At 36.2% G+C, this 25163-nt stretch overlaps 1 protein-coding gene across 1 annotated transcript in view; it reads right to left on the reverse strand.

Annotated features, from left to right (window-relative positions):
* Positions 1–25163, reverse strand: part of ABCA12 (ATP binding cassette subfamily A member 12) — a 198636-nt gene that overhangs the window by 99880 nt on the left and 73593 nt on the right. Inside the window, exons 4-11 of the mRNA XM_055122119.1 lie at positions 23487–23578; positions 21172–21269; positions 18443–18628; positions 16210–16388; positions 10786–10898; positions 5837–5912; positions 1991–2109; positions 838–944 (exon numbers count right to left, since the gene is read on the reverse strand). Of these exons, the coding sequence (XP_054978094.1) occupies positions 838–944; positions 1991–2109; positions 5837–5912; positions 10786–10898; positions 16210–16388; positions 18443–18628; positions 21172–21269; positions 23487–23578 (970 nt within the window). The remainder of the gene's footprint in view (positions 1–837; positions 945–1990; positions 2110–5836; positions 5913–10785; positions 10899–16209; positions 16389–18442; positions 18629–21171; positions 21270–23486; positions 23579–25163) is intronic.

The raw sequence follows: 25163 nt of genomic DNA on the forward strand, positions 1-25163 counted from the left end.
GAAAACAAGGAATAAAATGCTAGGTAATCTAACTAGCATATTTATTTGTAATATACATGGACACAATGATGTGGATGCCTGTTTAATTATACCATGTTGACTAAAGAATAAGTCATCTTGCTTGCCCTGAATGAGTCAGTTCTAATTTTACCTTATCCCTGGCTACATAAATCCAATTAAACTGCTGTTCTTACTAGGAAAGCTGTTTTCCAAATTTAATAGGGCTATTTAAGAAACAAAGTGAATTTCACGATAACCTCTATACTACACATATGAGTTTAAACAAAGAATAATAGACAAATAAACATGAACAAATTCAGGCAAACTGCAGAGTTTAAATTTTTCAGTTGCTCTTTTCCTTCCTTTGTTCAACATCATGCATTTTAATATGATTTATTAGCTTCTGCTTCTGCAGTCATAATAAAAAAGAAAATGAGTCTGGGACTTTTGTATACTGTGAGGTCTGAAACATAAACTTTGGAAATCAACTCTTACTAGTATTTAAAACTAAATAAGTTTCAAAGTAGAAACCATATTATGCATGCTTTTTTGAATTATGAACTTAGCAAAATAGCTATTATTAGCCATTCTCTTTTGTGCATACTATAATTAGACTCTTCTGGGTCATTTTGCGTAGAGACAGCCACTGATTAAAAACAAAACACTATTCTCCAGCACCAGAACACTTTTATCATTCTTCCCCCACCGCCCCCAGCAATCTAGAGACAAAATACGTTCAGAATTTATGAAGATACTAACTTAAAACTTAAACTGAAAATATATCTTGCCGTAGAATTATAGACATTTTGAGAGTTGTGTTTTTCTTGCAAGGCTTACTTTTGTTTTCAGGACATCAGGAAGTGGAGGGAAGTAATCCTCATAGGAACCATTTTGAAGAAAAGATTTTTTAAATTGAATTGTAGACTGAAGAAGTCTTAAATTTTCTGTAAAAGGGCAGAAGCGTTACTTTTATGAATTGCAAGGTCATTTAGAAAACCAATTTGAAAGACAACTTTACCTTAATTTATTACTGAGTTTTTTTCCGAAGGTAATATCCTATTCAATCTAAATATTAGACAAGTGAAAATTTAACCTTCCCTTGAACCATGAAGACTATGGAATTCATTATTTTAAAAATATTCATAGATAGTCTACTTACAAATATATTTCTAGCAAAGGAGATACACAGTTTTGATATTTTGTGAGCTGAATATGCTTTTATTTCTGGTTTTTGGACACACTATACTGCTGAAGTGTTTACAGTAGACTAGGTTGCATGATCACACTGACAGATATACACTTCCAACCTTGATTAATTTATGTATGGTAACAGAGACCACGCTTAAATATTTCTCGTGCTTATTGCTTGTCGTTAAATCTGCAAAAAATATTTCAAGTAGGAAGGGTAAATGTGTAGTTCCTAGAATCTGTGAGAAAAGTAGATATCCTTTTATTTAAAGAAATGAGGAAAAGAAACATTTGATTAACTGCAACTTTCATGGTTGCCCTTGTAGGTGGAAAATTGAAAACAAAAAAGGGAAGGAGGGAGAAACAATCTGTCACAAAATCCCTTTTTTTACGTAATTTGCACACCAACCTTTGGAAACCAGTATTACCATTCTTCTTGATTTTGTAATCTAAGATTATTTAAAGACATAAAAAAAATTGTCAAGAAGAATTTTGAGTCCCTCATGATTTTAGACAATTGAAAAGTTTGTCAAGGTGGCTATTATCACATTATCTGTTTTATAGTCATTGTACATTAAAGTTTGTCCAGGTGCCAGATAGCTCAAGCTGTAGTCACAAAAATAATAGTAACATGAAATGATTAGATATTTCCTTCATATATCAAGCACCAGAGTGAAACGGATACATTTGAAAGCTAAGATTGAATTTTTTTTTTAAACAGGCATCTTAAGAGACTTATGACTTTCAGGCCGGCCGCGTTAGAAACCAGACGCAGTATTTTAAGCATTCAGAAGAAAATTACCTTGTGATCCCCTGGCCAAATTGTCAGTGATATTTCTCACACATGCCAAGTAAGGAAAGTAAGGGCTATCTGCTGATACATTTAAAAGTGCATCTTCAAAGTTTTCCAGTATAAGGAGCCTAGAGATATGGGGGAAAAATAGAGAAATTAATCCCATAAAAATAAGAAAAAGACATTTTGTCGAGCTTATGTTTGACCAGAATGGACTTAAAAGTGATGTGAAGGGCCAGAGTGTGATAATAAAGTGGGAAGGGTATTTGCTTTGTGTGTGGCAGACCTCCTGGGTTTGATCTCTGGCACCCCATATGGTCCTGCGAGCACCACCAGGAGTAATTCAGAGCCAGGGGTAACCCCTGAGTATTACCATTATGTTTGTATCTCACTATTTTAATATTCAGTCTCAAGTGATAGTAATTCTGGTCACATTGTATCAAAACAAAACCACTAGGTTTCCAGTTGCCGAATAAAATATAGGACACCCCGGTGAATTTGAAATAATGAATGATTCTTCAATGTAAATATGTCTCCCGTGTGGCTTATTTCCTTTCTTCTTATTTACTTCTTAATTTGACAACCACCTGTGGGTTCAATTTCTTATATTGTCAAAGGAGTGATAGGACATTACATGATCTGCTATCTTCCTTCTACCTAGGAAACACCTTAGATAAAGTCACATTGGTAGTGGTGGTGAAGAAGTACTAGAAAGTTACTAACAAATATAAGCTCCTCTATCTTTGTTTAAAAACTAATTCAGTGTTCCTGAATGAGTTACTTTTTGCTTTTCTTTGAAGTTGACTGATACATGAGGTATGTGTAGGAGTAAAGGTATGTTATAGATACCCTGGGGCTTCCACTGTGAGGCTGCATCTGAATTTATTTTATAATATCTTCACTTACTGTTTACTATTGAAGTTATATACATCAGAGAGAGAATAAATGTCCATGGATGACTTGGGCAATCATCCACTTGATATTGAATGGCAAAAACACAAATTAATTAGTTATAGCAGATATTTAAGTTAGATTTTTATTCAAATATTAGCAGGAGAGAGATTTCAATTACCATCGAATAGTGTTTGATAAATAATGAAACAAATCATGCAAATGCTCAAAATTTAAGACAGCCAAATGCAGTATTATTATTATCAGTATCTGGCCAAGGGATGCCTACATAAAAGCATACTATTTTGGTAATATAGGTGCTAATTTTAAAAAACCTGGAGCTAAGAATTTGATTTAATGATGGCCAGCTATCTAACAGACCAACTAGATAGCTGATTGGTTTGTGCTCTGTTTGCTAAGTTGGCTTCTATGACATAGATTTTTTTTCTTTTATAGCTCCTAGAGGATCCTGGCATAGCTGGTTAACACTCATAAGATGCATAAAAAAATCTGCATAACACTGTACAAGTATCAGCGTCTATAGACATGGCTTAACTGCACTGGATCCTTGAGGAACTTTAAATCCATTTATTCCATTTTTTTATTTTGCAATGAGGATTGATTTCAAGATAAACATTGTTCCTTTGTGAGCAACTTCAAAGAATAATCCAATTCATTTTGTATCCTTCTCCCCTGCTTACCCTTCCTCCACCCCATACAGATAATTGATTGGCTATATTTTAGATCATACATTTCAGTTAATAGCTATTGCAAGGATAAGCAAAGGAGAAAGAAGAAGCTACAAAGATGCTACGTATTTATCAGAGAAATGCTCACGGTGGCATCTCTAGCATGGTTCATCTGGATAATTTTACCTTCGCTCTCCCTCATCGTTCTCTTCTCAAATTTTGTGTTTGTCTTCCTTTCGGTCATGGATATTACAACACAGAGACGTTTTCATTTTAGATCAATAGCAAAATATTGGCCTATCCCTCCAGGTGGGATTACATAAAAGAGCCTCCTGGTATGTTTCAAGGATAAAGTAGAGGATTATTGGGCTAGAAAGAAGAGACCTTGAAATATTATCTAAGGTTCTTACTTTCATTTGATGGCCAAGATTTTCAAGATTAGATTTAAAATACTTCAAAAGTTAAGATCCCATAGCTGCTCAGATGTTGGGGCGTAAACATCCAATTATTTCTTTGAGTCCTTTACTTTATGTATTCCTTACCTTCAATCACATCTACTTCCAGGAATGATAATTAAAGATAAGCTATAGATGTGTATAGTCATCAGTGTGCATACACACATACACACACATGAAAAATAATGACCTTAAAACAAAAATAGGAATAAGGAGAACGAATTATGGGGGAAAATTTTTTTGAGCTTTTAAAGATATATTGAAAATATTTCGAAAAATACTTTCCTAAAGTATTTTAGAAAAATACATCCCCAAAGATTTATGCCAAGCATTGCAGCTCTGTGATTATTTTAAAGGGAATAGAAAGAAAGCCCAAAGATATCCCTTAATTTCATCACTCTCAGTAAGAAGCATCTTAAAATATTGAATTTTTTCTAATAAACTGTCAGCTAGCTGTCAGCAACTAACTCTGTTTGCTAAGGAATTTGCAGGTCTAAGTACTGGCATTATCAATGCTCTAGATGCCTTGAGGCTCTGATAAAGATACCTGTGCTCAGCACTAAGCCATCTAGTTGTCTCAATTCAAAGTTACAAAAAAAAATTGATAACTATACCAGGAATGCACATAATAGGGGGCCAATGGGTAGGGCACTTGCCTTTCATGTGGCTTTGATTCCTGGCACCACATATGGTCCCCAAGTCCTGCCAAGAGTAAGCCCTGTGCACCAACAGTATGGCCCCAAACCACCCAAAACTAAACAAACAAAAATCAAGTTGGGACACTGCATCCAGTTAGAGAGGGAAAGTGCCCCTGGCTGCTGGCCTGCTATAGGAGAAGCACCTCAGTCCAGCCCCTTTGGAGGAGGAAGTGAAAACCGTCCAAGAGGTGAGCAGTTTATAAAAAAGATTCACCTAAAAGTTATCCAGAGTTGAAGAACAGTCCATTAAAATCATTGAAAAGTGTATAAACGACATAGAATCTATTTTAGAAAAGGAAACACATGGTTAAAAATCAGCCCCAAAACTTGTTCTCACTTGTACAAATTTCCTTTTAGCACTGAAAGATATCCTTGAGGACTAAAGTCAGAAGAATATCAACAGTATAATTTATCAAGCCCAAACAACCTTTATGTATTGAGGCCATCTAGTCTGTAAATCTGTCTTGGACTCTAGGAATTTATTTCCATTAATTTCTACTAGCAGCCACTTGCATTTCCTACCATGATTATTATAGTTACCTCAGAGAACTGATTGCAGGTGTGGTCCTTACAAGCCAAGGTTGCTGCTATTATTTGTCTATCTATTCCTGGGACAACATCCATGCCCCTAAAAGAGCCCAACATTAAATTACCCAGAAGCAATTTTGTCTACCTAGACAAGATGAAGCAAACTAATTCCGCATTGCCTGTTTTGAACATGAGAAATAACTTGATTTTTAAAAATTGAAACAACTAGAAATGTGAAAAATTGGAGTGTTTATGTATCTTTCATGATGGGAGATCTTAAAGAGGCAGGAAATTGGGCATCCAGCTGGACTCACCAATTCAGAAAAAAAAAAACATAGGGTCTGCCGGTCCACCCTAGAACTCAAAAAATACAAGACCCTCATGCTCTAGTAACCAGAGTATCACTGATTAACTCCCACAAATAACTGCTAGCTTTTGCCACACTTCTAGTCTGTCTTATTTACTTTGGTCAGTCAAAAATGGATTTTTCTATTCCATGGTCTTACGCACTGATGGGAGAATCATGTGTATGGGTTGTCTTGATTTCTTATTAGGTCAGCTTAGCAATTTAGAAACAAACCAACAAAGACTTACTGTGATGCCAGGCTGCTTGGGGACAGTGACTGCATGTCGTCCTCATTCCACACATGTGTCGTATTATCTGAGCCACCTAAAGCAACACCATTCATATATGTGAGCATTGACCATATTTGCTTAAAGGATGCACTTTTCTTAGGAGAAAAAAATCATCCCAAGTCAAACCAGTGAAAAGAAAATTCAGAGAACATGAAGGACTATTTATTCTCTAAAGGATTTTATAAAAGATGCCTATGCATTTTTGGTTCTCGGAAATAGGTTATCTGTAGGAAATAGATGCTAACTAAGCAAGATAATCCCAATAGTCAGGTACGTGTCTTTCTATCAAATTTCCCAAGCATCGGGCTATTGCATAATTTTATCCTAAGACATGAATGCATAACTGACACTTGAACACTATCATGCAAACTGAATATCATGTGACTTTGTTAGTCAAGTTTGTCTTAGGGGGTTACTGAATTTTATTTTATTTCATTTTATTTTATTTGCCTTTAGCTGTCTAGATGTAGCCTTAGGAAAAGTCTACCATCACTAATCTATACTTTCCATCTTTCAAAAAGCAGTCATTGATTTCAACTAAACGCAGCTATAAATACAAATTGGTTCATGTTACCAGAACTGTTCTGAGTGGTCAAATAACATAAATTTGGAAAGTTGGGATCAATGGAAACCATATGTGAGGATCAGATTCAGCACTGCCAAGGGCTTTCAGAAGTTAAGTAGGTCTCTTAATTTAAGCTTGCCCCATCATGCAGCATCACAACCATGTCAAAGCTTTCACATGAACTATTAAATCAAGATGTTTTCAATGATTAAGGCATAAATAAAAAATAAAACCAATGTTTTTATTCAACCCTTTAAGGAAAACCATTGTACTTCAGTATTCTCTTTAGACACTGCCAGCTCCTGGTGAGTAATCCAGAATGTTTTAGTGCTGTCATTTTTTTTTTTTGCTTTTTGGGGCACACCCGGTGATCCACAGGGGTTACTCCTGGCTCTGCACTCAGGAATTACCCCTGGCGGTGCTCAGGGGACCATATGGGATGCTGGGAATCGGACTCAGGTCGGCCACGTGCAAGGTAAACGCCCTCCCCGCTGTGCTATTGCTCCAGCCTCTAGTGCTGTCATGTTCAACATTTACCTAATCACTTTCAATAGGCTGGCACCAGCATTGGCACTTCTTGTTTACCTGGTTACTATGCCTTAAAATAGCAGTTTCCAACAGCTTTACACTTGTAGACCAATAAAAACAGAAGAAATATTTTGCAGATTGGTAACACAAGAATAAAACCCAGGGGCTGGAGCGATAGCACAGCGGGTAGGGCATTTGCCTTGCATGTGGCCAACCCGGGTTCGATTCCCAGCATCCTATATGGTCCTCTGAGCACCGCCAGGGGTGATTCCTGAGTGCAGAGCCAGGAGTAATCCCTGTGCATTGCCAGGTGTGACTCAAAAAAACAAAAAAATAAAAAAATAAAAATAAAATAAAACCCATCATTGTGGTAGTACTTCATGTATTAATTAATCAGATACTATGAAATGAAACTTTTACCACATGAGTGGCAATAACTTTTTCTGTGGACTGTCACCAATTCATGAGTGAAAAATTGAAAGTCACTGTGATCTAAAGCTTTTTAATAGCCCTACCAGAGAATCCGCAACCATCCCGCAGTGCCAATTTGTGTGCGTGGAGGGGGGAGGGGACTGATGTTTCCCTTATTTAGATTAACATGTCAAAAATATTAGCACAAAACAAAGTCTCTCCCTGCCTGCGTCTGTATCAGAAGAGTGGCTTTCTTTTTTCTTCAGTTTTTCTGTCCAGCGGTCAAGTTTTCTTGGGCTCTGCTAAAGGTGAACTGAAATGCTTTTGCTCTTCTGATAGCAATGGTCCAGTGAGTTAAAGGCCATGAATGAAGATACCCAGAATAAATGAATCTAACAAATAATAGTCCTACTGAGAACTGACTGGCTCTTTATATAGAACGATCTGGAAGCAAACTCTGCTGAGATGGATATTTTTGCCATGTAGGAGTACATAAAACCATTTCCCTGAGATCAAATCTTGCTCTCTTTGAACTCGTATGTGATCCAGAGGGAGTTAATTGGCACTTTTATATGATACGGTTGTGGAGTTTCTCTTACTCATCAATTTATTAAAATGAATAGCTAATAGAAATTAACTTTATACCTATCCATGATGGACTTGGCTTTGCCGAGTTAAGTAAGGACTTTCCCTTCTGACCACTTTTCCTTCTGGACTATAAAGTATCTTAGAAGAAATTCTCTGGCAAATAGGCATTAATGAAGTAGAAAATGTTATAGACCTTTAAAAAAGTAAAATTTTATTTTATTTTTTATTTGTAGGATTAAGCATATTCGAAAATTATGCCTATAGACTTAGAAACCTAGTGCACAGATCCCTTTCCATTAGAAAGAATGCCTTTCTACGAAGCTGTAATTTCGTAGAATTTACTAGCTTCCAAAAGAGCATGCTTCAGTGAGTTATATATGTAAGCTGTGCTCTCAAATCTGTTGTTCCAGGAATATAGCCCAGTGGTAGAACACATGCTTTGCATGCATTAGATATTTCATTGAGCTTCTGACACTCAAAAAACAAATAATAAAAAGTTTTGCATTTTAAAATAGAAAATTCCAAAGTAGACATACTCACTATAAAGCAGGGCACCTAGGGAGGGGCAGACCTAAGAATAAGATCTCTTAAGACAAGAGTCAAAGGGCGCTCTTCTTCCTAAGCAAGGTTTTATTTACTGTCATGGTTGTGGAGTAGACTCCAGCTATATATATATATATATATATATATATATATATATATATATTTGAATATGATCATAATCAAGGTTGCAGCAAAGATAGAGGATGAGAAGGTTTGTAGAAATCAGAGTGCAGAGAGGCATGAAGGATGGGTGGGAGAGGGGTCCTGTGGAAAAACTGATCAGGTGGGAAAGAGTGGCCAGATGCATCAAACTCTATCAGCAGCTTATGCAGGAGCCATTCTTAGGTCTTATGGTGGCAGGTACTCCAATTTCCGGAGGTGTTTTCCTGGTGGCAAAAATGTCTTTGTCCTGAAGAGGATCCCGTGAATGAGGCCCTCTGCCAAAGAACTCAGGAAACTGGCTGTCACACAGAGAGAGCCAGGGTTTAAGTTGCTTGGTCTCTTGTTAGAAGGACAGCACGGGCTTAGTACCTTTGAGGAATGAATGCTAGTGCGTGATCTTGGTTCCTCCCACTGATGAAGTCTCAGTGTTGAGAAGAAAGACCAAAAAATATTAGCACGTTCAAATGTACAAACTCATTTTTTGTTTTGATGAAGCTGCTTGTCATCTCAGCCTTTGGGGGACATTTTTGAGTACATGCCCAAATCGTTAGCATACTCAGGAGTCATGGCCACCATTCAACATTGAAAACTGAGTGACATTATTCACCAGGTAAAAGACTTTGTTATCTCAATTAATTAAAGGGCTGATTATTTCTCTGGCTTCTAAGATATGATGGGCTTTTGCCCTTTGTTTAAAAAATAATTAACATTTTCCTTCTTTTTCTAATTACAACGTGTGAGTCTGAAAAGGAAAAGAAATAAAGGAAGTGACATGAAGTTTATCAGTCTTTAAAAAACAAATAAAAGTAGAACTGGTTGGCAGTGTTGCTCAACATTAGAGTGTATACTTTATATGTGTGAAACTCTGGGCATGACACTAAGCACTGCAGTGAGATTTCATATGTATATGTATATATGTATATATATACGTGTGTGCATATATGTGCATAGCACTGTAGCACTGACTTCCCATTGTTCATCAGTTTGTTCGAGTGGGCACAAGTAACATCTTCACTGTGAGACAATATATGCATATATATGTATATGTATATACAGTCCATATAGACAACAAATAGTCTCTTTTTAGAGAACAAGCCAGTGTTACCTAATGTCCAAGACATTAAATTTAGCAATAATAAATCTTACAAACCAGTCATTAATTCTGTAACTGTACATTAACAATAAAATATGCTCTCGATTAACAGAAATTGGTGTCCAAGAGTATGTTAGACCCTCCAGCGAGAATTCTTGAAAGCCTTGCCAAAACTACTTTTCCCAAGACAACTACTACTATAAGATATTGTAATAAACCATTTGTCTATGACCTAATGCTCCGTGGATCCTTCCTTTGTAATCTGAATGTAGAGACTACATATTGGGGAAAAATGGCAAAGTGAGTTAAAAATGCATCATTCTAAACTCATTTAGGGTAGGTAAATACTAACAAAACATTTTGCTTCGAAATGTAGAGATGCATTCCTTAGAGTTCTAAATCTTTGTATGTACATGTGCGTGTATATATGTGTGCATGTGTGTCTGTATATTTCCAGACCTGTGGAACATAATGCTGTTCTATATTTAGAAAGATAACATTTTGTGACTCATTAGCAACATGCTCTCATCTTACTAGGAGTTACCATAGGTTTACACTGCTCTGTTCACACTATGGGTCCATCACAGTGATTGGTTGAGTGATTGGCATCTTATCACCAATGAAAGAATCATCTTGATAAAAAGCCGAAGAAATGAGGACAAGACAAAACTCCTCAAAAATTTAGTTAAGGTTTTTTTTTTTTTCTAAAACAGTAGCAGCAGAAAACTATTTGTTGAGGCTTAGTTTCTGAAACTTATTTTCCATATCAAATATAAACACAGTTTTATGGGCTCAGGGAGATCATAGAGCTCCTTTCAGAAAGGCACAGCCTCTTTCCCAACCATTCCTCCCTTTCTCTTCACTTTGATTAGCTCGAAATCCAAATTTAACCATAGCATATGTCCCTACCTAACAGGTAATATCATCCATAAAGGGTTGCTTGGGTTGCGCTCTGTTTTATATTTCTAAGGGGCTTTATGATGCAGAATTGAATAAAGTCAGATGGAAATAGAATACCTTGTGTGGGGGAGTCCAGAGTGTTCAGCAGATGTTCCACAGATTTATGGAGAGTTCTGAAACCTTCGTTGGTTGTGACACGTGGGTAAGCCTTCTGCACGACTAGCAGCGCACTGACAATTAAACCAGATTGCATTACAAGGTTTGCAGACAAAAACAAAAGGTTATTCAAGGAGAAAAATGCTACGGTATAGAAACTTATTCTTATAACCAAAAAAATAAAAGCAAGATGCAGTTTTTGTCATTTAATTCCTTGTTTGTCTCCTCATGCACATCTCAACAAAATGTTTTCTTGAATTAAACAGAGCCCTTCACATGTCCACAATACTAGAACCTTTGACACACCATTAAAATAAGGGAGTAAAGTTCATACTCTCTCAAAATAAGGGACACACCCTTAAAATAAGGGAGTAAAGTTCATACTCTTGGTTCCAGTTGTGACTCAAAATTAGGTGATTAGAAACAGAAGCCTTCAAAGCAAGAATATCATCATTTTGTTTTTCATGGAAGGAGATAATTTAAACATTGGAAATTGTTCTTAGCTTCAAATCAAGTGCAGATAAAGGATTCGCTTTATGAATCATTTATAAATATTTAATAATAAGTCTTTATCTTTTGCTAAGCCAATGGTAATGTTTTTGGAAAAAGTAGAGCTTCCCCTAATTAAATAGTGCATTTGCTCATAAGTGGCCCGTCGGCTCTACTCCAGAGGCAGCTCAAAATTAATATCCAGACTAACTGGCACTGTCTGTCTAGGATTTTTATGTTAACAATAAGATGGGTAGTCTACAGTGAGATGGATAATTAGTCAATACACTTATGCTGGATGTCATGCCATATTTCCAAAAAAGAATTTGTTACTGAAGAAAAGCCATATTACCTCCTGATTATTATTAGAATGGAAAGATAAGCTTCCTTAATATATTCAGTTAGGCTTCCCTAAGATGTTCAGAATAGGCCTTCCAAGCTCTGTCACCTTGGCAGATAGATTATTTCAAACCAAGGCCAATCAATGCACACGGAACTGCAAGAGGAACTGCTTCCACCCTCCTGCCTAGAAGAATGCCAACTGCAGGAGATTAATATTATCTTCAGAAATAATCTTCCTACTGGAGAACCTACTTACATGACAGGGTGAACATCGTCAGCGCCTGGTTTTTGTCATATGAGTTACACTCATCCCTCCTTGAAAACCTAGGCCCCATCATATTTCCCAACTCAGTGTAAATATACTTGTATTGTCCCATTTACTTTAAAATTTATATTCATGTAAATTGTCCATTTGTATTAAATTTGCTTTTTTCCCTCCTTCAGTAGATCTATAATTAATATGCTTATTTGACAAGTATAAGAACACAGGGAGATGGGGGAAAATTCCTCTCCATTCTTATTAAATTCTCCAGTCTATTAAAAAATAATGGCACTATATGCTTGAATTCCACAATTACTGTGATTTATAGTGTCATGTGGATAAATATCATGATGACTTGGGATAATTAATGTTTAACATTTATTGCTGTGTAATGATTTGAACTGATGAATATTTGGGGCTCTTCAGGATAGAGTTATTTCCCACTAATGTGTATGTGAGAGACTTATCCATCAAAAGTGACTTCTTGTTTGTGAAGACACTGATAAATAAACATGTGGGAAAGATAAAACATGATTGTGCAAGAGAAAATTCTAAATTAAGTTAATAGCTGGTTCTGTTAGCATACATCTGACATATGGTATAAATCGGGGGCATCATGTACTTCTTCTGAACTCCATCCCTATTGATGGAAGTCTCTGGAGGAAGGATTCCCAGGACACAGACTCAGGAAAAGCAGCACATGCCCCTCCCCCCAACTTCCTTAGAAACCCTTCCTTGCATCTTTGTGGTGGGATGTAGCCTACCACCTGCCTTCCCTAATGCATGACCTTCCCAGCCGTCTTCTTGATGGTTTGTATCCCCTCTGCACCCCCTTCTCCTTTTGCTACCATCTGAAGTGCATGCTGGTGACGCTGTAAGGTGAACTTCCCCCAGTGAGATCAGACTGCAATATTGCAATAGACTTGAATAGTAAAGAGGAACTGCCCACTTATGAATGGAAGTGTTGTGGGGATCTGAACATAATATTACATATACCAGTAATCTAGGCTGAGCAGTGGTTTCAATTTATTTTAATTTACTTAAGTAGTTACTAGAACAAAAGTTTTCCTGGTAATTTGCCATTGTTAGGGCTGAGAAGATAGATAAAATTGTTGGAGCTCGTGCTTGACTTTCTCAAGGCAGGGATTTGATCTTCTGCCTAGCCTAGTCCCAGGAGCCCTTGTGCACTTAAGGGTATGGTCCCCGAACCAAACAAATAGAAACAATTTTCAATTATAAAGTTATAGGTACTACAAATTGCCAAAGAGTTTTTTCTCACTTACCCTAATAAACCAAAGTCTGGTTCCAACATTAGAAACCTTTTGAGTATATATTTGTATCATACTTTTCTGTCACTGTCACTGTCATCCCGTTGCTCATCGATTTGCTGAGTGGGCACCAGCAATGTCTCTATTGTGAGACTTGTTGTTACTGTTTTTGGCATATCGAATACGCCATGGGTAGTTTGCCAGGCTCTGCCGTGCAGGCGGGATACTCTTGGTAGCTTGCTGGGCTCTCTGAGGGGGCGGAGGAATTGAACCCAGGTCGGCCAAATGCAAGGCAAATGCCCTAGCCACTAGGCTATCACTGCAGCCCATCATATTTGAAAAATTAGATTCAGATCATTTATAGTTTAGTTCCCTAGATATGAATAAAAACACCCTACCCACTGTGAGGAATTGAACCCAGGTCGGCCAAATGCAAGGCAAACACCCTAGCCACTAGGCTATCACTGCAGCCCATCATAATTGAAAAATTAGATTCAGATCATTTATAGTTTAGTTCCCTAGATATGAATAAAAACACCCTACCCACTGTGTTATTACTCCAGTCCAATTTGGATCTTCTACCTATTAATTTGTTTGATTGATTACTTTTGATTTGGGGTCCATCCCATTCCTGGTTCTGTGATCAGGAGTGGCCCCCTGGCTATGTTCGGGAACAATATATGAACCCAAAGTTCAAAGTGGGGTCAGCTGCAAATAACCCTTAAAACATTTCCTCATGTTCCAAACAGTTATCCAGGATCCACTGACATCATTTTAATTATAAAATAATTTTTAACTCAAGAATGTCCTATAAATGAAATAATACAATATCTGTTACATAGGATCCTTTGGACTTTCTTACTAGGATAATATTCATCAACAAATGTATAGGTTGATTTGTATTATACAATTCAGTAATTGTTGATGTTCAGAATTCCATTGCATAATATTTTTGTCATTTTGCTTATGAATATCTTGCCCCCTGCCAATTTTTACTACAAAGCATATATTTTCTATACATCTTAGAATACAAAGTTTCATGTGTGCATAGTTTGTTCTTTATTTGGGTAAACAACCAAGATTAGAATACTATATCAAATAAATCGTAATTATTATTATACTTTTGGTCTTAGTGCCATACTCAGCAGTGTTCAGGGATTACTCCTGGTTCCGTGCTCAGCAATAACTACTGATGATGCTCAAGTCATCATGTCTGATGCCAGGGACCAAATGGGGGTGAGTTATAAGTAAGACAAGTACTTAAGCACTGTACTATCTCTCTGCTTCTAATATTTTTAACTTCATTATATATCACAATGTTTTCCAAAATAGCTGATTCATTTTATATTATGATTTTTCAGTGTAGGAGATTTTCGTTTGCTCTACATGCTTGCCCACAATAAGGGTTCCCCATCTCTAAAATGACCCATTGCAGTGATAGTCTATTGGTATCTTAATTATGCTCTGTCTTTTACTCTTCTTATTATTATCCCACATAATTCAAACCATCCTGCTTCCCCTTTGGTCTATTTACTTTGCTTTCTGAAACAAAATATAATAATTAGGAGGAAGAGGTTCTCTTTGTCCTGGATCAAATTTCTTAATATCTAGCTCCTTCCATAACTTAGTTGCAGTGTGCTCTTGTGGAAAGAACATAGGACTTGTATTCAATTTATTGAGTTCAGGTTGATGCTTTGCTAGTTATTAGCTGTAGAATATTGGAGAAGTCAAGGTCCTAGATCCTCATGTAAATCATCCTTATCTGTTTACTCTCCTATAAAATGGGGATATCTTTTTCTGAATCTCAAGACACCATTATTACTATGTTAATAGTAATATTAACACATTACTATATTAATATAAGGAGTTATTATATGACATTTAATAAATATAAATTCTTGTAAGCTTTCCAAAGAAGAATGAGTACAACAGCTTCTGGACCTTCAGACATTTGGGAAGGAATTCATGTTCTTTATGACTCATTTATTACAAAGGAAGCCTAGATTATGGAGTTAGAAAACCCAGTTGTGAGACATCTTAGTTGTGAGATCGTAAAGTTTTAAATTTTATAACCTTTTGTTATCTCATTGGTAAGTAAATAATACTTTTTATAAGAGCTAACGTGATAAAAAAGAGAAAAAAGGGTCTAGTAAAACATCTGGTATGCAATAGGCACTCAGTAATTAATAGTTATTATAATTGTGGTTGTCTTTAATGGAAATTTCCAAATTATATAGGATAGTTAAAATTATACATACAGTACTATTTCATTCAAACCTAAATGCTAGCCATGCTTGCATTTCTATCCTATGAGAGACACATCTTGTTTTTTTGTTTTTTTGTTTTTTCTTAGTCTAGGGGGTCACACCCAGTGGTGCTTGACGGACCATGCAGTACTGGTGATAGAATCCAGGTATCTCCCATGCAAAGCCTGTGCTATATCCCCATGAGCCCTCTCCCAAGCCCAGGAAAGAAGCGGGTTTCTTTTCCAGTAAAAAAATGTCAAATCTTTCTGTCATCTCTGTCAGATAAAACTAATCTAGCGTGCAGGCTTTGAAAAATCACTTATAGATAGGATAAGCGTGAGTGACACCAGACCTTTGAGGGAGCTTGGTGCAAAAGTTTATTAAAGTGTTGTTTTATATTATATGGTACCAAGAAAATCCAGTGATAGGTTTTCTTTCAAGGTAGTTTAAATGTAGAACCATGGAGCGCTGATTGTTCCTCAAAGAACCCGAGCAAAAGTTCCTATGTACCATTGGTCCTGCTAGGCAGCCTCAGAAGCACTGGGATGCTCGGTGGCTGGTAAGATTAATATCCTCCTTCCTTCCTTATGTACACTCAAATAACCGCTACCATCACAGTAAGTGTTTCTTCTTTGATTAGCATGACTTCCTTTCCACTGCTAAAATCTCCGTCGGGTGCTAAGGGAATGTTTGCTCTCTGTTCAAAATGACCTGCCTACAGGCAAATCTCCCAGGTAACATTAACATTTTTTTAAACAAGTCATATGAGCCTTCTTACCTGTTGGCATTTCGAAGGACATCAAACAGATTGTTTAGCTTTGTGACATTCTGAAACACATTTGGGAAACTAGAGAGAAATTGCCACACGGCCTCCTGCTCTTGAATTCTTGAGAAAAAGGATAGCACTTTGACCATCTCCTGAAACATGGTCTGCTGCTTCTGGGGGTCGCTTGATATCTTAAAAAAAAACAAAACACAGGACAGGGAAAAATGTGACTTCAACTTGGTCATCACATGACTTACCATCTTTGAACACTTTAACTCTAGATGTTCACATAAGCAATAAGCAATAATTGTAAAATAATTTTCCTATGCCTGTAGAAATGGACATATTTAAGGTCAAGTTAAGAAAATTCCACCTGTGTAAACCTTTTAAATTATGCTTTGTAAATTAAACTTAATTTCTTAGAATAAAATTAACTTCTAAGCATCTAATTTCACTCCTATTTTTATTCTAACATTCTATTGTGGGGACATTTCTATTTCTGTTTAGAATAATTGTTGCAGCACTGTTGTCCTGTTGTTCATTGATTTGCTCAAGCGGGCACCAGTAACGTCTCCATTGTGAGACTTGTTGTGACTGTTTTTGGCATATCGAATACACCACGGGTAGCTTGCCAGGCTCTGCTGTGCGGGCGGGATACTCTTGGTAACTTGCTGGGCTCTCCGAGAGGGACAGAGAAATCAAATGCAGGTCGATTTAGAATAATTACTTCTGCAAATTGCCATACTCTCCCCCCTCCTACCCTCCCAAAAATCAACTTGGTTTAGGAATTACAGGTCTATCTTCTCTATTTCTACCAGTAAATTTTATATTATTTGGGTACAAATGTCTTAAAACTAATATGATATGTACATGAAAATGTTTAAAATTACACATAGTAAAATATTTCAAATTCCTTATGCAATACTAGGAACTTATGTTATAAATTATATATAGTGAGTGAGCCTATATTAATTACCATATCTTTTATAACCAAAAAATGATGAATGCTTGTTCCTATGCTGGTTTATAGGTATTATTTTCAAAGGCAAAGTATTTTCTACACTATATTCCTACCCCAAATCATTTCCTTTTGATAAGGTAATTAACACTAGGAAATTTCAACTTGTGTTTTGTCTTAATTCAAAGTTTTTTATGCTAACAATTATTCTCAACAATATATTAGTGTGTGTGTATGAATGTGTGAGTGTATGTTCTCTTTATTAGTGGGGACACATCCATTATTGGCACCTAATAATATAATGTACTTGGTCCCAATGTATGTGTTGGTGAGAAATATTGTTTTATCAAAAATAAGATTTTTATAAAAAATTGTATTAGCGAATCACTGCGATGTACAGTTACAAACTTATGAACTTTTGTGTTTGCATTTCATTCATACAGTGATCGTTCACCCATCCCTCCACCAGTGCCCATTCACCTCCACCAATGATCCCAGTATCCCTCTCACCACCCCCACCCCATCCCCCACCACCCCACCCCGCCTCTGCGGCAGGGCATTCCCTTTTGTTCTGCTCTAAAAATAAGCTTTTTAAATTAGAATTGATGTTAATAAAAAATATTTTTAAAGACCATTTATGCTTTTAATTTATTTTTGTTTTGGCTTTGGGGGCCTTACTTGGAGGTGTTCGAGGTAACTCTTGGCTGTGCCCTCAGGTGCTATTCCTGATGGTACATGGGCACCTTATGAGATGCCACGGATGGAACCCACACTGGCACACTGGCCATGTGCAAGGCAAATGCACTATCTGCTGTACTGTAGCTTTGTCCCCAGGTCACCTATTATCCTAACTTCAGAAAGTTACATGACTCTAAAATACTAATAAATATATCACATCTGGAGTTATATAAATATACCAAGATCTCAGAGAAAGCAGTCCATCTTCAAGTACCATAGATGAAAGCCATGCTTCAACTACAAAGATGTGTTTACATTAAACATAATGCAGTGTTTTATTATTCATTCGGCAGTAAAATTATTTCAATCTTGTTCATTTAAATGGAAAGTGGATTTTACTTAGAACCTGGTGCTATGTATACACTCCTGGGCAAGAAATCCATGCCATTGATGGGCAAATTCCATCAGCATTTCCCTATCAACATTTCCCCATCCAATGGGAATATGATTTGCACTCTGACTCATCCCGAGTCACTGTGTGGATTCAGGGACCAAAGCCATGCACTTCTTGTTTGTGATATCTTGATCATAATAAACTACAGCACTCACCTGTGAGAGTTGGTCTGTTAGTTCCTGGAGAGAAGATTCTAAAAGGGTCATATTGGTCAGGCAAAATCTGTTGAAAATATTTTTTCCTAGAGTGCTCCAGGAGAAGGCATAATCCGCAATATATCCTGGATAGCTCTCACACAGCTCTCTTCGTACTTCTTCTGAAGTTGAATTTTCCTCTAGCAGCTAAAAATGTGTGTGAGAAGAATGAGATGATAATGTTAGCAAATACAGCTACTAACGGATTCTGGGCAGAAAACTGACCTAGCATTACATCAGGTCATTACAGCCTCATAGCAACTTTTAAGGCTTAAGATCTTGCATCATAGCCAGAACTATGAAAATAAGACTAAAATACCTCAGGTTAACTTGTGAAGAACCCCTGAGAACTTGTGAATGTACTGGCATGATTTACACAACATACCTATGATTTGCTTAATTGAACTTATTTCTTCTCTCTAACCAAAGAATCTCAATGAATCAAAAAAAGAATATTTGGTTCATTTAGATGCAAGAATTATGAAGCTTAAAATCTTAAATTTTCCTGAGCATTTAGCAACAGAGACACAGGTGTCCTCATTCTTTATAACACTTCATGGAAAATTGGCTGTGATCTTTGGGAGACATCCAAAGACAAGAAGCATCAGGGTCTATTCTCAAGACCAACAGTGATTTTTAGGGGAGTGGACAAGCCTGGGCATGAATTGGGCTTCAGTTGTAAAGCGACTCTTTCATTTAAGAATTTGTTATATGAGGAAAAAAGGAAAGCTCAGGTGTGAAAATATATCAAGGTATATCATTACCAAAGCAATAACTGGAGAGCATTTTCATAATGGAATCTTAATAAGCCCTCCATATATTTCACTGAATGGGAAGGTCTTAGATACTGTGCTATCTTAAATTAGAGTTTGCGCTCAGTTACTATTTTTATGTTGCTTGGATATTTGTAGCCCTCGTATCCTTATTGTAGTTTAACAAATCCATCCTGATATTTTATTCTTGAAATTCTATGTAAGAGGAGGAACACGTGATTCATCATCCCCATGAATTAGCTTCACAAAATTTACACTCTGCCTTCCAGTGACTCAGTGTCAATTTACTCTTTTATATGCTAAAAGTGTCAGACATTCTAGTCATTCATACATATCTTTTTCTTAATATTACAAATACACTCACTTCAAAATGATTTCCCTACTCATTCTTGCAAGAGTTGCAGAGAGCAGTATAGAATCAGAGAGTTTGCTGACATAGGCTTCAATATGTGATCCTGATTTTTACATCCCTTCCTCACTTGAAATACTCTAAGTATATATATCTATAAATGGAACATTCACTTAAGACTTATCTCCACAGGATGTATGACTCTGCATTGCCTCAGGTAATTCTGAAATTTTAGTCCATAAGGGTTTCAAATTGATAAAGTTGCATTTTTGAGAGATGTGCTGGTACTTTAAATATTAAAGAATATAGCTGATACAATGTGAGATTGCTTCTAAGAAACAATATGGAAGATACAGTAGGGTATAGAATGACTTTACCTAGTTTACACTCTAATTTTATTTGGGGAGTATTTTGGATTTAAAGTGGATACTTTGGGAACTTTTAAAAACAGATAGGGTGCTTCAGATATTATACAGTCTAGACTCTGATAGTCTAGACTGAACTGAGGCAGAACATCTTGTATTTCTGGCAGCACTTGCAAAATTGTACTAATACTCACGGTACCTTTTCTTGGGGACTATTTTGTGTTGTCCTTTGGCTTATTTATACAAACAGTTTAGTGAAATGTATCAGTGACATAGAACATAAATTCAGATGGATAATTAAGAGAAGTATATTATTCAACAGTGGCTATGGTCACTAAAATCTGAATAAAGATCAGAATTCTATGAGTCAAATGGAAGAAACACATGGTATAATATTTTAAATATTTATGTGTGTATGTGTGTGTTTGTGTTGTGAGGGGGGCGGATCTCAACAAGCAGGCGAGAATCACCTTTTTATTATAAAATATTGAAAATGATTTCTTTTTGATTTCTGAACATTACCTATAAAGCAGACTTTAATGCTTTATATAGGTCAATGAAATACTTAAATTTATGAATCTACTGGTTGACATGCAATAAGGAAAGGTGGGAGTTGAATTTATCAGAAGAGCAAATGATGTACTTAAAAGAATTCCATTTCATAAAATCCCTATAGAAGTGCAAACATACAGTTAGCTCATGGACTGCTATTTTACATCTCTGATAGGAATTATGCTTAGTATCCTGCAATCTAGGAAACGTTAAAGGAGATGAGTATGAAGCAGAAGGACAGTCATAGGTAAGCTCTCTAGACTATGCTAAAGAAAAGAGTTTTCCAAGACTCCAATATAAATGAGGCAGCAAGTAAATGGTCTTCTAGTTTCATGTGCTTTCATAGAATTTCTCTTTTTCCCACTTTCAGAAGATTAAAACATTACCTATAATGTCAATTTATTTCTTACTAAGTGAAAATCTTGTTTGGCGAAGTAACATACAAGGAAACAAATAAATACCCAAAGACATAAAGGAGCTTCAGATGCTTCAGAATTAAATTATTCTTTAAACCGAAACATCTTCTCTAGATATTATTCCAAATAGACAGAAGGACATGAACTTTATCCTATTTGGAAGCTCTTTTTATAAATCCAAAGACCTTTATTCAAGAACACTTTTTCAGTCTAGTACAAAGTTGAGTAAAAGTACCTTTTCCAAACCAAGAATCCTGGCAAGCATTTGAGTATCATTGAAAGTATCTGTTGCAGTACTTTCCAAATCAAGACCTGGACTGGAAATTACTGTGGCTGTAATAAAAAAGATTTAAAAAAAAATCAGATTAACAGTCTCAACAAATTCATACAAACATTCAGCTTCACATTAAGAATCCATAAATAGCATCCTTTTTCGTGGTGATTCAATAAAACTAAAAAAAAACTTTTTAAAAAGAATCCATAAATACTATTTGTGCTTTCAGATCTCCCACAGCCAGTGTATTCAAATATGCATCTTTCATGAAAGTTTCATACAGGGAAAATGATGAGCTCCATGATTTTTTGTTTTACAGAAAATTACGATAATTTTGATCTATTTTTTTCCAATCATGGTAGATATTAGTTGTTTTCCTTCCTTTTACTTCATCACCAATATTATGGCCTAATAAATCGAATAATTTCTATGCAGACCTCAGGGATTTCAGGTGCTTCTACTGGCTCCAAAGATCTATCACATCCAACATCTGTTCAAAGGATCTGCCAGTGCACATCTGGTGATAATGGTTTTATTTTTAATTATTCAATTGGGAGGCTGAAATCTGCTTAGGATCATAAATTCTCTCCTCCCCAAAGTGGCTTCTGAATGATATTTCAGATCAAATAAGTGGAATGAAGCAATTAGTCTGGACTACGGTATATTTCTAATTAAGTAATTCCCCAAGTGGTCTCATCTGGTGATATTTATAACGTGGCAGGGTGTTTGGGGAAGAGCGTTTGTTGAAGGAGTATAAATGCACCTATAGCATGGATGGTTATTAAATCAGTATGCTAAGTTTGATCAATTTGAGAAAGAAATACTTTATTGTTCTCATGGGAAATAATCCTAAAAGTCAAAGGCATAGTAACCTATCATCAAAAGGATATAGACTTTGCTATAGTGCCCTTAGCGTTGAAGAATTTACCAACAAATTCTTCCAGACCAAGGTAATACATTTATGAGGTGACTGAATAAGAAACATAATCTGTGGTTACTGAGCAGAACAAAGTTTACTGGACCACAACGCTAAGATCTTATTTCTCTTTTACTTTAATAGCCTACTCACCCAAACATCCACAGATGATTCACAACAAAATATTCCTTCTCAAAACTACTCATACAGTGGTATCCCTACCACATTTGTACAAGATTGTTTTCATTTGGTCCATCAACTTGTATTGGAATATTCTTTGATATAACGTGGACTCTTAAATATTCCATGGCATTCTTAAAAGTACTTTTTTTTTGCTGAACACCAAGTCACATTCCAGTACAAAGTAATCTTTGCTTTGTTCAGTATTTCCAGTAACTAGGATTGTGCTTTCTGATATCAGGTACCCAATAAATATTTATGGAAATATGGAAAGTATATAAAACAATCCTGCTGATTCCAGAGTTTATTCTCAACGCGTGGCTTCTAGCAACTGGTTTTTTTTTTTTTTGTCAAGACCATCTGCATCAAAATCACTTGTAACGGGGCTGGAGTGATAGCACAGTGGGTAGGGTGTTTGCCTTGCACGCAGCTGACCCGGGTTCGATTCCCAGCATTCCATATGGTCCCCTGAGTACCACCAGGAGTAATTCCTGAGTTCAGAGCCAGGAGTAACCCCTGTGCATCGCCAGGTGCGACCCAAAAAACAAATAATAATAATAATAATAATTTGTACATAATACTCAGGTAGCTTGATTTGATAGTTTTCTGCATACCAAAGCTGAATGGGCACTGATTTAGCTTTGAAAAAAGGGAATGCAGAGTCACTCTGAGTAAGTGTGATATTGAACACTGAGTGGAAAGGAAGAAAGTGTGCGGGCCGGATAAGTCTTCTCCTGGCAGTTGTTCTCATACCAGGTCTAGGATCTTATACCTCATTGTAAAAAGGAAAATCTGGAAATGCCAAAGTTCTGAGATCCCATGCAAAGAAATTGGCTGTCCTGAGCATCCTAACCCTCCCGACATTATTGACTTGCAAATAACTAAAAAGCCTCAATTCTGGGAGAGTACTACGCTATTCTCAACCTAACTCTAGGACCATTGAGGCTTTTACTCTTTGAGGGTATTTCTGCAAGAACTTAATTTTCAATTACTCTCGGGAACTTTGCATAACTGCACTGTCACACACAGGCAACCACAAGGAACATGTGGATCTCTTAAGGGATATTCCAGGCATTCCATCTTTGTTTGAAAGGTTGAAAGTGTAACTCTTTTAAAGATTAGACCTTTACCAGCTGTTTCGAAATGGCTGTTCTCAACCTGACAGGAGAGAATAGCTTACCCAGTGAGGCATGTAGGCTTTCTGGAGCTTTGGTGCTCCGGAGTGATAAATTGCTGTCCTTCTCCAGGTTGGACGACTTTCTCAGAGTTTCACTAGAGAAGAAAAAGCAAAAACTATAATTCCACCCACATTAATTTCAGTTAGTTACTGAACAGAATTAAGTGGCAGATTCCAGGATCCTCTGAGGACTTTCAGATTATATTAATTGGCTTTCCAGTTTATATACCTAACCATACACCAACGAATCTATAAGATTTCCTAAGAGGTAAATTCTTATTCAGAGAAAATAACATAGAGGAGATTTAAGGTGGGTATTTTTACGGTAGCCTTATAGAAGGGATGATTTTTGAAAGGCATGAGAGCTAAATATTAAATCTATTTAAGATGAAATCTATTTAGCATCTTTTTTCTTTTTAAAATGATGATGGATTCCCACATGGATGAAAATTCAAGTGTGATGAGAAGCCTGAAAGAAACATCTGCTGATTCATCAACACTGAAAAAAGATGGATTTTCTGTGGTAGGCTATTTAAGTTGTCACTGATATAGTAGGGTTTGAAGATTATCAAAGATGAAAACTTTTAAGGCATATCCAAGGAAGAAGTAAAAGAATACACATTCATTGAAGGTATAGTCTGCTCCAGGGACTGTGCTCAGTGTCATGTCAAGAAGTATTCAATAAAGAAATAAATATAACTATATTATATTTATTTATATAATGTGATACAATAGTGACATAAACTTCAAATTATACTGAATGCTTCAATTCAGAGATAACAAAATTTCTGTTTCAGGCATTCTTGTACATCTGTCATCCCGTTGCTCATCAATTTGTTCGAGCGGGCACCAGTAACGTCTCTCATTGAGAGACTTATTGTTATTGTTTTTGTTATATCCAATACACAAGGGTAGCTTGCCAGGCTCTGCCGCGCGGGCTCAATACTCTCGGTAGCTTGCCGGGCTCTCTGAGAGGGGCGGAGGAATCAAACTCGGGTCGGCCATGTGAAAGGCAAATGCCTAACCGCAGTGCTATCGCTCTAGCCCATTCTTGCATATATTCACAGTAAATATAGATGGATCTTCCCTTAATTTAGTAACTACCTTTCCAAAAGTTCACTTCCTATTTAAATTGTTTACTATGAAAATGGAGTGAGTAGTGTAATCCTAAAAACTTGATATATCTAATGTGTGTATTGAGAATAAACATAGACATTTTAACAAATAAAAGTGGATATGCAGAAAAGCATGCATATTCAAAGCCTAGAGATGCATGTGTTTCAGAATTCCTAAAAATTTATTTTTCTGTAGTTGCCAATGACAAAGCTTACTTAAGGTTCAGAATAAAGTATTTAGAAAGATAATAGTGCAGAACTTTCTTTATAGAAACAATCCTGGTCCCAGATACTTTGTGATTTATAATTGGAAAAAAAATTTGGTATTTTTTCTAGCATGTCTTTTTAATAAAAATGATAAGAAAAGGTGATATTTGTTTTTATTCCCTAGTGTTTTTCCAATATTCTCTGTAAAATGTACTGGTTGCTCCAAAGTTCTGCATTCTTAATGTTTATATGAATTATTCATGACCATGACTGTATTCCCCTAAATCTTTTTACACTCCTTATGCTGACTATTTGGATGGGAGAGCTGTTCAGATAAAAATAAGAACTGACCTGAACC

The sequence above is a fragment of the Sorex araneus genome, chromosome X (genome assembly GCF_027595985.1).
Source record: "Sorex araneus isolate mSorAra2 chromosome X, mSorAra2.pri, whole genome shotgun sequence".
NCBI lineage: Eukaryota > Metazoa > Chordata > Mammalia > Eulipotyphla > Soricidae > Sorex > Sorex araneus.